Source organism: Catharus ustulatus, chromosome 16 (assembly GCF_009819885.2).
Source record: "Catharus ustulatus isolate bCatUst1 chromosome 16, bCatUst1.pri.v2, whole genome shotgun sequence".
NCBI classification, from domain to species: domain Eukaryota; kingdom Metazoa; phylum Chordata; class Aves; order Passeriformes; family Turdidae; genus Catharus; species Catharus ustulatus.
Window position 1 is genome coordinate 1,782,938 of NC_046236.1, and position 14,030 is coordinate 1,796,967.

At 51.8% G+C, this 14,030-nt stretch overlaps 1 protein-coding gene across 4 annotated transcripts in view; it reads right to left on the reverse strand.

The window, feature by feature from the left end:
* Positions 1-14,030, reverse strand: part of RAB11FIP3 (RAB11 family interacting protein 3) — a 74,507-nt gene that overhangs the window by 18,018 nt on the left and 42,459 nt on the right. For 3 of the 4 annotated variants that reach the window (XM_033073981.2, XM_033073982.2, XM_033073984.2), the window contains 2 exons: positions 8,824-9,011; positions 3,791-3,964 (listed from right to left, as the gene is read on the reverse strand). In XM_033073981.2, the coding sequence (XP_032929872.1) occupies positions 3,791-3,964; positions 8,824-9,011 (362 nt within the window). The remainder of the gene's footprint in view (positions 1-3,790; positions 3,965-8,823; positions 9,012-14,030) is intronic. The other variant, XM_033073983.2, reaches the window with a different exon arrangement.

The window sequence follows — 14,030 nt, forward strand, 5'->3', positions numbered from 1 at the left end:
AGCCAATCTCAATCCCTAAGAGCTCAGGGCAGCTGAGGTAAGTGCTTCCCACAAACCCTACACCACTGCAAAGTTCATTTTCCAACAGAATTTTCCATGCAATCTGTCTCAGGAGGCCCCTGGTTTGCCTCAGTAAGTGCAGAATGAACTTGCACGCTGCAGGACTGGGTGCCGTGAGCCAGGGCTGAATCAAAGGGGGGTTCAGGCTGGATTTTAGGGAAAGGTTCTTCCCCAGAGGGTGCTGAGCACCAGCTCCCCAGGGAATGGGCACGGCCCTGGGGCTGCCAGAGCTCCAGGAGTGTTTGGACAGCACTGCCAGGGATGCACAGGGTGGGATTGTTGGGGTGTCTGTGCAGGGCCTAGGATTGGGTTGGGTGATCCTGGTGGGTCTATTCCCACTCAGGATATTGTGGAATTCTATGATCCTTTGGTCAGTGTCCCATTTTCCAATGGGAGGCTTTAAAAGTAGAGCAGCTGTGCTGCTACAGACCTGCCTTGGTAATGCAAAGTCAGATTTTCACTGCAAACAGCTTTTAAGCCCAGCTGAAAGGGACAGGTGCAGTGTAACCCCTCTCTCCTGCAAAGCGAAGCCCAGAGGAGCCAAGCAGCAGTGCTGAGCTCCTGCAGGGAATGCCATTTGGGAAGGGTCTGTGGGACTTTCACTTGGGAAGCTGGGAGAAACTTCCTTGTGATTTGGGCAGGACAGAGGGGATTCTGAACAACAAAATTTGTGTTAATTTGGGGCCAGATTCCACAAACCCTTCCTGTAGGAAAATGTGCTTCTGGAAGCCACGGACGTGAATCAAAGAAAGGTTAAATAGTGAAAAACACAAGCAGTTCAATAAGAGAGACAGGTAAAGGTGTGAGCAAACACAAGCAAGATAAACCCAAGAGGCACTGGAAGGTTCAGTGAATCCCTGGATACAGAAACACACAGCAGCTCCTGGCCTGGGGCATGTGCAGAGCTGGGACACCCCGAGGGTCCCCTGGCTCAGTCCCCACCCCAGGGTCAGGCCTGGAGTCTGTGCTGTCTGTACAGTATTTCCCAGCCCCCTCAGACAGGCTGGACACCAGCAAACGCCAAATTATCATCTCTTCCCATTCCTGGAAAAAAAATTCAATAGAAAACCATTTCCCTTAGCCCTCAGGGCAGTCTGGCCCAGGATAATCTTTTCCCAGCAGCAGACAGGTCAGTGGCTCAGGGTTTGTGCAAGGAAGAGGTGACAGCAGCTGTGTGGCACCTGGGGGAAGGGATGTCCCTTTTCTGGGTGCTCTTGGGAGCATTACCTTCCCAGGTGGTGCAGCCTGGGCCAGGTGGAAACCCAAAGTTAACCAGCATTAATCAAAATGAGAAGAGAAGTGTGGAGGAGAAGCCCCAGGCCAGCCTGGCAGCTCCTGGGCTGTGTGCAGATCCTCATGGCCTGCGGCTGCCCTGGCCCCCTGCCCAAGGAGTGGGTGAGAGCTCAGCCCTGGGGTGTCCCCACCCACTCCAGGATCCTGATGGGTCCCTTCCAGCTCAGGAGATTCTGTGCTTCTACAATACAGAGCCTTCCTGTGCCTCCCTGCATCCCCTGGAGCAACGTTTCTCTTCCCCAGGTCCTCGGTGCTTCCTGGTGGCTGGGATGGGCACAAGGAGCTTTTCCCTTTATTTCCCACTGAGAGCTGCAAAGAGGCTTTTCCTACTGGATGGATAAGCAAGGGAAGACTCAAGAGGAGGGATCACAAACAAACATACAAGGACTGGGTAGGGAAGCACTGAACCCCACAATGTTCCTTGAAGGCTCTTAGGGTTTGTGTTCATCTTCTAGAGTTGTGGCAGGAGAATTTCTAGAAATTATTCCCATTTAGAGACTCCTGTAGCATGGAAAGGGTCTGTGGTGATGGGGATCTTTACAAGTGATGCTGTTCTTTGTATTCAAAATACAGCCAAAAAACCCATTCAGCCTGAACCAGGGACAGCCTGTGGTCCCTTCATGTGTGCTTAAACACACTGGGGCTGCTCAGGCATGCGTTGGTGGGAAGGGACATTAGAGCTCATTCAGTGTCACCCTGACATTGCCAGGGACACCTTCCACTGTCCCAGACTGCTCCAAGTCCTGTCCAACCTGGCCTTGGACACTTCCAGGGATCCAGGGGCAGCCACAGCTTCTCTGGGCACCCTGTACCAGGGCCTCCCCACCCTCCCAGGGAACAATTCCTTCTCAATATCTCATCCATCCCTGCCCTCTGGCAGTGGGAAGCCATTCCCTGTGTCTTGTCCCTTCCTATCCAAGGTCAGAACAGCTGCACAGACTCAGGGAATGTTTAGGGAAGGACTTCACACACACAGCAATCATCCAGGGGGAGGCCAGACCTGAGAGGCATGAGGAAATCCTCCAGCTCCAACAGCCCCACATTCCTGACTCCAGAGAAAAGTTTTGCAGGGTTTATCTCCAGCCTGCCTCCCCAGCAAGCCCCAGCAGAGAGTCTCCAGCACAAACCACCATAGCCTGTGTGGCCACGTGCCCAGTGAGCCCCTCCCAGCACAGGGAAGATGGGATAAGGTGTGGATCAGGTCCAGAGACAGAGCAGGAGGGATGGTGCCCTGGCACAGCAAGATTGGAACACTGGGAGCGTGGGCAAACTGGGAGCTCTGGCCTGATGTTAAAGAAAAAGTTAAAGTGATTGAAAAGCTCCTTTAGCTGGGTATTTTCTTGCCAGGAGCCTTCTGGATGAGGCTGGCAGCTCATCCTCAAGGAAAAATGAACACCAAGGTTGTTTTTTAATCAGAGTTCTTCCTATGACACAGCAGCAGCACAGCCAGCCCTACATTCCTGCACAGAGCAAGCCAAGGACAGGCACAGATCAGAGACTGTGCCCTTCCCATTGCAGTGCTGGAGCACTGGTTTCCTAAAGGAAAAGGTTGGGAATTCTTTACAGCAACTCTCCTATTTGCAATTAACACCTCCAACATTGCTGCTGCACCAGCCAAAAAGAAATGAGCCCTGACCTGCTCTTCCCTGCCAGCCCTGTGCAATCAGATTTGTCCAAACTCCGTGCAGGGATTTGGGAAGCTGACAGAAAACAGGAAGACAGGAAAAAAAAAAGAAGTTTTGAGAAGTTTACATGGCTGCAGAAAGGCACAAATGTGTCATTCCAAAGAGAAAGAGGTGTATTTTTGTCTTTAGCATGGGTGTGTGGCTGGCAGGGATCACACTTCCAATGGAGGAACACATTCCCAGTGTTACCTGTCATCCCAGACACTTTGTGGGCTGCAGCACTGGATGATATTCCAGTTTTTACTTGTTTTCTTTAGAAAGTAAGTATTGATGGGCTATGTACCACTGTATCAGCTCCTCAGCCCACTCTGCTCAGGCTGGAAAATGGATTTTTTTCCTGATTTCAGACCCTAAAGCAAGAAGGAAATGCTACAACCTGCTTCCTGCCCTACACATCCCTAGAATGCTGCTGCAGCTCGTGCAAATCCAACCAAACATTGCCCAAAATAATAAAAAAGAAAAAAAGGTAAGAGTCATTCTGCAGGACCAGGGGTAAAGCTGCAGGTGGTTTTCTCTCCTGGGAGGTTCATCCCTAACAGGAGTGGGAATGAGATGCTGGAAATGCAGACAGCTCTTCCACCTCCTGCTGGGTGTCAGCAGCACAGGCACTGACCAGGGAAAGGAAACACTGAGGGGGGGAATTCCTCTTTCACTTCCAATCCCATTATCCCGGTGTATGCAGAGTTTGTCAAACCCCAAGGAAACCCCTGTCCCACAGAGCAGAGTGAAGCAGCCCCAGGGCCGGGCATTACCTGGGAGAGAGGAAGGAGGAGCTGCCAAAGCTGCTTTCCCCATTACACAAAGGGTCCGGGAACAGGTCGGCCTCGTTCCCCTCCCCGTAATCCTCGAAATGCTCCTCCCCGCTGATGACGGTGACGATGGAGTGGCTGAGCTCGGAGCCCAGGGCCAGCTCGTGGGGATGGGATCTGTGGAACAGACAGGCAGATGTTAGAGGGGGGTGCCACAGCAGCCTTGCCATTGCATCCTGGACATCCTCCTTCCAGGAGTGCTGGGCAGGACTTGTGGGGGAGTTGTGGAGCTTTCCCCATGTCCAGCAGAGCCCATCCCCGGTGGCTCCAAGATGGACTCGCTGCTGGCTGAGGTTGGGCCCAGCAGGAATGGTGGATGGCACCTCTGGGATAAAAGATCTGAGAGGGAAAACACAAAAAAGTGGTTGGGCAAATGAACTGAGTGCAGAGAAGAGTGGGGTGAGAACACTGGAGAGGAACAGCTCTGCAGGGCAGGGCAGGAGAGGGCCAAGAGCTGCACCAGAGCTGAGACTGCCCTGAGGATCCTGGCATCACCCTGACATTCTGTGGGGGAGGCCATGGGGAGGCAGCTGTGTCCCAGTCCATGGAGGGCAGGGAGGTGCAGAGATGTCCCTGCAGCCCCTGGAGGAGCCCTGGCCTGGAGCAGGGGGGATCTGAGAGGGGCTGTGAGCCCATGGGAAGCTGTGCTGGGACAGGGTCCTGGCAGGAACCTGCAGATCCATGGAAAGAGGAGCCCACGCTGGAGCAGGGTCCTGGTGGGATTTGTGAGCCTGTGGAGGCCCCAGGCTGTGTCTGAAGGACTGACCCCAGGGAAGAGTCACACATGGGGCAGCAGTTCCTGCAGAACCATTGCCCATGGGATGGACTCAGGTCAGAGGGGTTCATGGAGAGCTGTCTGCTGTGCAAGGGACCCCTCACTGGGGCAGGGGAAGGACTCTGACTCCTCTCCCTGAGCAGTGGCTGGAACAATGTGTGATGAACTGACCATAAGCCCCACTCCCATCTCCCTGTGCCACTGGGGGAAAGGAGGGGGAACTGGGAAGGAGGGATGATGTGGGGTGAAGGTGTTTTTAAGGTCTGATTTTACTTCTCATTATCCTGCTCTGATTTTGTCAGCAATAAATTCAATTAATATCCCCAATTCAAGTCTGTTTTGTCTGTGATGGGATTTGATGAGTGATTCCTCCCTGTCCTTATCTCAATTCATGAACTTTTGTTATATTCTCTTTTCTTGTCCATCTGTGTAGGGCAGGAATGGAGCAGCTTTGGTTCCTTGGTGTCCAGCCAGGGTCAGCCCACCCCACCCCACCAGGTGATGTGTCCCATTTTGGCAAGCAGGACAGGACAGAAACAGCCCAGGCACCACTGGGAAGTTTATGGTGATTTTTCCCCCCATTAAACCAAGTTTTTCCATTGGCAGCTGCATCACAGGATTTGGGGGCACTCAGACTTGCAGGACAGTGCCTGGGGTAGGTGACAAGCCCCTGCTGAACTAAAATACCAATTTCTGCAATTGGCATGGCAGAGAAAGAGCTGGGCATGTCCCAGCCACATCTAAAACGCTGTGAGTTCCATGGCAGCCCGTGCCAGGCTCACACTTACTTGTTGCTGCCTAATCCTCTCCAGGGCCTGGGCTTTAACCCCATAACCCTGGGGGCCTGGTGTTGGGGAGGGGTGGGTTCAGGCAGCTGGGACAGACCCCCAGCAAGACAAAGGAGCCCTTTCCCTGCTCCTGCTGGGAAAATGCTGTGTGTGACAACCCTGCAGTGAGGAATGCTGCTCCATCTGTTTTTAACACCAGATCCAGAAGGCCGAAGCATGTTAAGCTTCAGTGCAAAGCCTGAACACACCCAGCACAATTCCTGGGATGTTCCTTGCTCCTGAGGGGACACAGCTCAGCACAGACTCATTGTCCCTGGAAGAATCTTTTCATTGCATGGAGCCACAGAATGAAGTGGTTTGGGCTGAAAGGACCTTAAAGCCCATCCCATTCCAGCCCCTGCCATGGAGAGGGACACCTTCCCCTATCCCAGGCTGCTCCAAGCCCCATCCAACATGGCTTTGGGATCCAGGGATCCATGGGTAGCCACAGCTTCCCTGGGCACCCTGTACCAGGGCCTGCCCACCAAGTCAAGCCCCCCTTCCTGCCCAAGGCTATGGAGGATTTCAAATTAAGCTGGAGAAAAGGCAGGAGGGATTTGAAATGGGCTGTGAAAGCATCCAGGGGGCTGTGATCCACAGGTCTGTGTTTTGAGGGGTTTAACAACACTCTGCTCTCCAAAATTCTATGTTAAAAATCATAATATTGCCTTATTACAGAAACTGGTATTGGCAAGGCCCTTATCTCCATGCACTTGCTAGGAGAGGGAAACAGGGTATGAGCAGATTGCTGCACTAAACCAGAAAGAAAAAAAGATTACAGATAAGCCATTTATGACAAAAACCTGCTCCATCTGAAGGATTTTCCCTTATCCCCCTAATAAAAACATGTCAGCCCTCCAGATCTCTATTTAACCACAAATAAATCCAGCCCAGCTTGTGGACATCTGCACATCCCCCTCGTGCCCTTGAGAAGCACCAATATTCCACAGTGGGATCCACCAGAACCCTTCCATCCCTCTGGTGAGTCAGACCCTCACCAAAACCAGCGGAAACCTCTCCAGGAATAGAAGCCAGGGGGTGGAATTGTTAATTCAGAAGCAATACTCAAGTCCAGAAATCTAAATTTGGGGCTGTGGTTTGATAAACACTGTAGAGAAGCAGATCTGATCAGGCACCTGGAAACCCTCAACCTGGATGCTTCGGGCAGTAAATTTTATTTCCTATTCCCATCTCAAGGCTCAGGCAGTTTCAGAAGCCAGAGTTCAACTAATCTTTACTACACACAGCCTAAACAACCTTTAAGCTCAAACCATTTCAGGTATGTTGAGCTCTGAAAGCTCCTGAGAAGTGATGTTGAAGCTCTGATTGAGCCCAGCAGCTGCTCTGGGGGGACAGTACTCCCTGGCTGTCCCTAGGCACCAGAGGTTTGTGGGGTCTGATGGTACCAAAACCAGCCCTCAGCACTGCCAGAGGTTCCTATTTCAAACCTTTCAAATCTATAAATCAAATTAAGTTTTCGACTCCCTGGAAATTTGCACACATTCAACAAATTTAACAATCTGGGAACAGGCCCCACTGTGCTTGGGCAGAGCACTCAAAGGACAGCCGACCTTCCTGAGCCCACACCTGGGCTAGCAGGGAATCCCAGAATAGTTTGGGTTGAAAGGAAGCCTTAAAGCCCATCCAGTGCCACCCCTGCCATGGGCAGGGACACCTCCCACTGTCCCAGGCTGCTCCAGGCCCTGTCCAACCTGGCCTTGGACACTGCCAGGGATCCAGGGGCAGCCACAGCTTCTCTGGGCACCCTGTGGCAGCACCTCCCCACCCTCCCAGGGAACAATTCCTTCCCAATATCCCATCCATCCCTGCCCTCTGGCAGTGGGAAGCCATTCCCTGTGTCCTGTCCCTCCATCCCTTGTCCCCAGTCCCTCTGCAGCTCTCCTGGAGCCCCTTTAGGCCCTGGAAGGGCTCTGAGGTGTCCCTGGAGCCTTCTCTTCTCCAGGTGAACACCCGCAGCTCTTCCAGAGCAGAGGAGCTCCAGTCCTTGGAGCATCCCTGTGGCTTCCTCTGGACTCTTTCCACCAAGCCTGTCCTTCCTGTCCTGTTGGCCCCATACTTGGCAAGCAGCAGGAGCCATCTGATGTCAGGAGCCCCGTTCCCCACCGCAGCGCTCTGTACCTACAGGCAGGTGAATCCGAAGCAGGCTGCTTTCCCCAGCGGCACGCAGGCTGCCATGACCCCTGCAGGGACCCTGTGCTGGTGACAGGAGCTCACAGCTGATTATCTCCCAATTTAACTGTCACTGAGCTGGGTGTGCTGCGGCGACAGGAGCCGAGCTGGATAATCCCATTTCTGCTCTAATCCACAGCACCCTTTCAGCCCCAGGGCAGCACTGCTCGCTGCCTCTCCCACAGCCCCAGATGGGATTTTGGGGTGGGAGGGAAGCCTGGTGCTCCCAAAAAGCAGTGGGAGCTCTAAGCACTCCCTGGAGCACCTACCCTGGGCCTTGTGTTTTGGGAGAAAACTCATCCTGTGTGTTACAGGACTCAAGCAAAGATGATTCCAGAGGTTTTGGTGCAGATTGGTGTTCTTGGGGCAGTAACCTGGCACTGGAACAGATTTTCCAGGGAAGCTGTGGCTGCCCCAATCCTGGATGTGTCCAGCATGGGGCTTGGAGAAACCTGGTCTAGTGGAAGGTGTCCCTGCCCATGGCAGAGGGTGGAATGAGATGAGCTTTAAGGTCCCTTCCAGCCCAAACCATTCTGTGATTCTGATCCTAAAGGAGGTCTTCCCTGCCTTCCTGCCTGCCAGCATCCCAGTTTCACCCCAAACCCCACTCTTCCTCCAAAAATGGGGTGGGCCCAGGAGCAGTTTCGCCAGCAGCGGTTCAGACCGGGGAAGGAGATCTTGGCTCACATTTCTGTGCTCCAGGCAGAGGTTTCAAACCAGTTATTACAGGAGGTGGTTGCACATCAAAGGGCACATGCATGTTTTTAGGGAAAACAAAAATAGAACGAGTTCCCCTCCTGACTGGAAAATTATATGTTGTGTTTCTGGCTTAAGTGATAGATTAAAACCTGCAAGTCTTTCAGGTGTTTGGATCACCTGAGAAGTTATTTTAGAGGTTAAAGATGCTAATGAGGGTACAGAAGATCTCCCAAGGCAAGCAACGATTAACTCAAAGAGATTGCCAGGCTGGGCTCCAAACCAGCCTACACAAACCAGCCTAATTATTCTCGTTATTCCCCCAGAAGAGCTATTTTAGTCTTGCACGTTGTTACAAACACAAAGAACAACCCAAGTTCCAGCAAGACAAACTCAGCTCGCTGGACGTGAACCCCTCAGGCTGTGTCTCCCCCAGCCCTTGCTGCCTGCCCTGCATGGGGGGTTTGCTCCTGGCTGTTCCCACTCACCCATGCTCTGGCTCCTCGATGGGATCTGTGAATTCTGAGTGCACGGTGGAGTCGATGGCGCTGTCGGTCTCCACCTCGTCGTGCATCTCGTGCTGGACCAGGGTGCTGGTGTCCTCATCTGTGAAGGTCTCACACTCACTGTAGGTGCTCTCCGAGCCCATGTAGGCACTGTCAGTCACCTCATTTGCCTGGTTAAAAAAAAAACATCACAAGAAGCTAAACAGTAAGATCCTACAGCTGCGTGGATTCACGGCAAAGTGGGATAAAACATGGATGAGGCAGGGAATTTTGGCTGTGTTCCATTTCTGAGTGCAGGAATCCAACCTCTAGAATCACCCCAGGCCCAGGTACTGCTCCATGAGCACCACAGGGTGCACCTCAGCCTTTGCAGGGCTTGGAAAGCAGATCACAAAAATAGAGACTAAATAAGAGTTGGAGGGAGGTTTTGTTGTGAGCCAGGATGGATTTGGCCAGGGCAGGAGGGATTACCCACCACAGACTCAGCAGTGCCCATCACTGCTACTTTCTCCCACCCCATTCCAAGAGGCCATGTTATTAATCTGAATTCTCTGCAAAAACCACTATTCAAAACTCCCAATTAGTCCTTGGAGCACCTTTTTTATTTTGCCCTGTCTGGTAAAACCTTCCATCCCTCAACAGCAAATAAACTGCTTCTAAATCCTCATCACAGCTTTGGATTTGCAGGGACTCAAATCTCTGCACTTCAGCTGGAGCAGCATCTCAAATCCATCTCTGAGGAGGCTCTGGGAAAGCAGCAGGGTTTGGGTTTTAAGAGACTGTGATATGAGCAAGAACTGCATTTTCCCCCCAGTTCTGCTCCTACACACAGGCAGGGGCATCAATCCCTTCTGATCCTGATGTCTGGAGAACCACAGCAGCAGCAGCAGAACCCCCACAAAAGCCAAGTTCTTGTTACCCCTCACAGTGCTAGCCCCTTTCTTAAGATTTGGGGATTTTCCCAGCAAGGCTTAGAGCAAATCAAGGAATTTTGGGATGTGCCTGTGCTGGTGCTGAGCTCCAGCTGATCCCCTATCACCAGAGGGGTCGGGGAGCCATCTGCTCCCCCTGAAGCTCCCCTGGTGGGATCCCACGTGCTCAGCTGCCCCTCCAGCACAGCAAAACAGCAGCAGTGTGAATGCAGGCACGACTGAAGTAAAACCCTTTTCCTCTGCCAGGGTGCACAGAACAGCTTTCAGGGATTTTCCCAAGGATTCTGGAGAAAAATGACATTTCTCAAAGCACTGTATTAATAAAATCATGGAGTGGTTTGGGTTGGAAGGGACTTTAAGACCCATCTCATTCCACTCCTTACCTATCCCATTATCCCAGGTTGCTCCAAGCCCCATCCAGCCTGGCCCTGGACACTTCCAGGGGCAAAAAGGGATAGAAAACCTCGAAGGGATGGAGAGAGAGCTACTAACAGCAATTCCCACTCCGCATGGCCACTGGGAGCAGCCAAGTGACTCAGCCCAGCCCAGCTTTGTGCTCCCAGCTGCTGTGCCCACCACACTCAGCAGGATGGACACAGCCAGGAGCTCCTCCTGCAAGCCTGGCTCAGCTTCCACCTGGCTTGTGGACACCAGCACCTCCAGGACACCACCCTGAAGTTAAACACAACACAAACCTGCAGAGTCTGAAGTCAGGGGCTGTTCCAGTGAACTCCAGCAGGGCACAGCCTGTGCCAGTCTTGCAGAGAGAAACAAAAGCCTCTAAAGCCCCCACCCACTTAAAAAAGCATAAATCCACCAAAACCACTTACACACCTAAAGCTGGGACTTCCTTAAGTGCTTTACTGGATTTATGCTGCACTTTCTAGAAACACCATTAATGCTCCAGCAGGAGGGACAAGGGGAAGCAGAGCCTTGACCTGTCTTGGCTTGGTCACAGACAGAGAGCCCAAGAGGTGACAGCAGCCACCCCCAGCTGCACATTCCCCTCCCTTTTGCCTGTCTAAAAAAGATTTCATGCCAAACTGGAAAGAATTTTGCTTGCACACTACAAAATAAAGGCTGTTTTTTAAATACCAAGTCCCTCCCCTTTCTCACTGGAAAAGCTTAAATTTAAGCATAAATTGAAGTATTATAATGAGCAAATTGAAGTATTGTAATAAGCTCAGAGTAAAGACAACTATTGAAAGAAGCCCAAAAACCTCCAAACACTCCCAAATCAAAGTAATTTGATTAAAAACCCTGCTGTGGTTACTGCTGACCCTCTCAACATGAAGCAAACCAGGAGCTCTCAGTGCCCTTAGATACTGGAACAAGAGGACCTTTAAGGCGCCTTCCAACCCAAACCATTCCATGATTCTATGATTTCTCCACCAAATTGTTCCAAAACACCTTAGTGATGGGAAATATATGCATGGACAGGCTGGATTTGGGAGCAATCCTTCTGGAATAGGAGCACATCAACCATTGTCCTCCAGCTACACTAAAGATATGCATCTATTTATTATCTAAAAATTGCATTTTTCCTTTGTGATACCAGCCTAGATGAGGTTTCAAATGCAAGAGAGCCCTATTAAAATTAAACCTGCGTGGACAATGATTTAAGAATCAGCTGAAACTGTAAACAAAGCCCTCCTGAGCACAAGCGTGGAAAACTTTGCTGCACATTTCACCACAGAATCAGTAACTAAACCTCAAGAAGAGATGCCAGGAGGAGATAGGCAAACCAAAGGGGTTCAGGTATTGCCAAATGCCTGTCAGAGCCAAACCTCTGTCCCTGGGCAAGTGTGTGGGTACAGAAAGTTCTTATTTATGGCTTCATGAGCAGCTGGTTTGTGCACTGACCCTTCAAACCCCCCTGCCACAGCTCTCCTTCAGCCAGCCTTGCCTTCCTGTGAGCAGAGAGTAAACATTTTTTTCCAGCTTAAAGAAAGCCTTAAAAACCACGGCTTAAAATCCACGGGCTCAGGACAGCCAGGCTGGGCTACAACCACCCCAGGGGACTTGCCAGGAATATCCATGTTACATTCAGAGTGGGGCTGGTGTCGCCAGTATCAGTGCATTTTAAGTTTTTATTAAATAAAACATGCCCTCAGACATTAAAACTGGGACTCAGGCACACACAGAGATCTGAGCTGGAACAGGATCAGGGTTTGATGGAGGTTTCTAATCCCAAATCCAGCTCCTGCAGCAGGTATTTCCCCAGAGCCACACCTGCAAAAACCACCATTCAAAACTCCCAGTTTTGACAGGACATGAGGCCACCAGGAGGCATCTCTGCCTGCTCAGGTAAACTCCAGGGATCTGAGGGCCCAGGTGAGCACTCCTGCTTGTAAAAGGAAATCAATGGTGCAATCAGCACTGGGATGATGTAATGTGCCCTGATGGGACAGGTGAGGTCCTTTAAGAGCCTTCTCCAGCAGCAGCTCACCCATTCAGGCATCTGATGACATATGGCAGTAGATTATTTAATGAGATGTTTTAAAGTGCTATAAAACCATATGGATTTAAAAAATGTTGCTGCAGTGTGAGGAGAAGGACTCTTGGGAATCACCTGCAAGGTCCAGCAGGGACAGGCTCAGCTTTGATCTGCCAGGGACAGAAACTTCAGCACAAGCTCAGCCAAGGCGTTGCCTTGGAAAGGAGAGCAAAGTCTGGCTCCCAGGGAGGTTCCCTCCAGGCTGTCCCTGGAGCTGTCCTGGCATCCCAAAGCTCTGCTGTCCTTGAACACAAACACTCAGAAGGTTAGGAGGGGAGGTGAGTGACAAGGAAAAGGAAAAACAACTCTGTTTTCCCAGCAGTGTCAGCCTGTTTCTGAAGAATCCAGCCCAGACTGCGTACAGGATGGAGACGGATCAGCTACAAAAATCCCCCTCCAAAGGACACCCTGTGGCCCAGACAGTGGTGACAGTGCCAGGTTGGGAGCCAGGGAGAAGGGACACAGTTGTATTTACAGTCCCACATTAATGCAGCTGACCCCAAAGCCCTAGAACCCCCCAGGGCAGCTCAGCCTCCAAAACGCCACTTTGGGGACAGCCACCTCTGGGTCCCAACATTGCCCTCTTCCCACATGGCCAGGCAGTGCCAGCTTCCCAGGGAAGCCAGGGAGCCTGTGCTCAGCCCTGGGTGAAGGCCACTTTCACAGCTCAGCCCCTGCAGTTCGGGTTGTTACCATCACCCCCCTCAAGGCTGGGCAAGAGAAACATGCTGCAGCTGTTGGGGCAAATTGGAAACATTCACCCAGCCCAAAAAACAAACCCAAAACCAACTCACAAAACACCACACCAGGCACACTGCTTCCAGCACCCCAAAAAACAGCAGGTTCCATCCCTGCTGATCCAACTCCCCCAGGGAGACCCAGGCAGAGGGGAGTGTGAAGTTACACCACATCCCATGGAATCACAGAATCATGAAAGGGTTTGGGTTAGAAGGGACATTAAAGTTCCACCCAGTTCCAACCCCCCTGCCATGGGCAGGGACACCTTCCACTATCCCAGGCTGCCCCAAAAGCCCCATCCAGCCTGGCCTTGGACACTTCCAGGGATCCAGGGCCTGCCCACCCTCCAGGCAACAATTCCTTCCCAACATCCCATCTAATCTAAACCATTCCCACATAAAAACCCAGGTGGATCTGCCCCTGTAAAAAGTCAGGCGGATTCCCAACCTGCACCTTGCCGGCACCTCCGGCGCTGAGCACGGTCCCTCTGGAAATCCAATCCCTCCTCATTTTGTGTCAAAACCCACCTGTGGAGACATCCTGTCCAGAGGCAGGTCCAGCTCCAGGAGCTGCTTCTGTGAGGCAGGAGGGAAGCAAAGTCCAGGGGAGGCTTAAGGAGAGATCTGCTGAGTCCCAACAGAGCTCCTTTTGTTCCCGATAAGGAGCAGGAGCTCCACAACTTCCCTGCCGTGTGACCGCAGCCTCCTCCTGCTCCCCTGGATTCCAAAATAAAAGCACGTCCTGGGAGCCCCAGCCCTGCTCCAGGTGTTCACAATTCCCAGGAATCCATCCCCAACTAAAAAGGTTGAATTCGAAGTCGACCTGTCGAGGTTTATCTCGGCCTTCCTGGTGCCTCTGGTGAATAATTAAGCGTTAAATGACAAATTCCTTCCTTATAGCCAGAAACAGAGGGATGAATAAAGCTTGGATTGCACACGAGGGGCAGGTCAGAAGCAATCTGGTGACTCAGAGGGTGATCTCTGGCAGGCAATGACAATATTGATCCCAAAGAAGGTTTACAA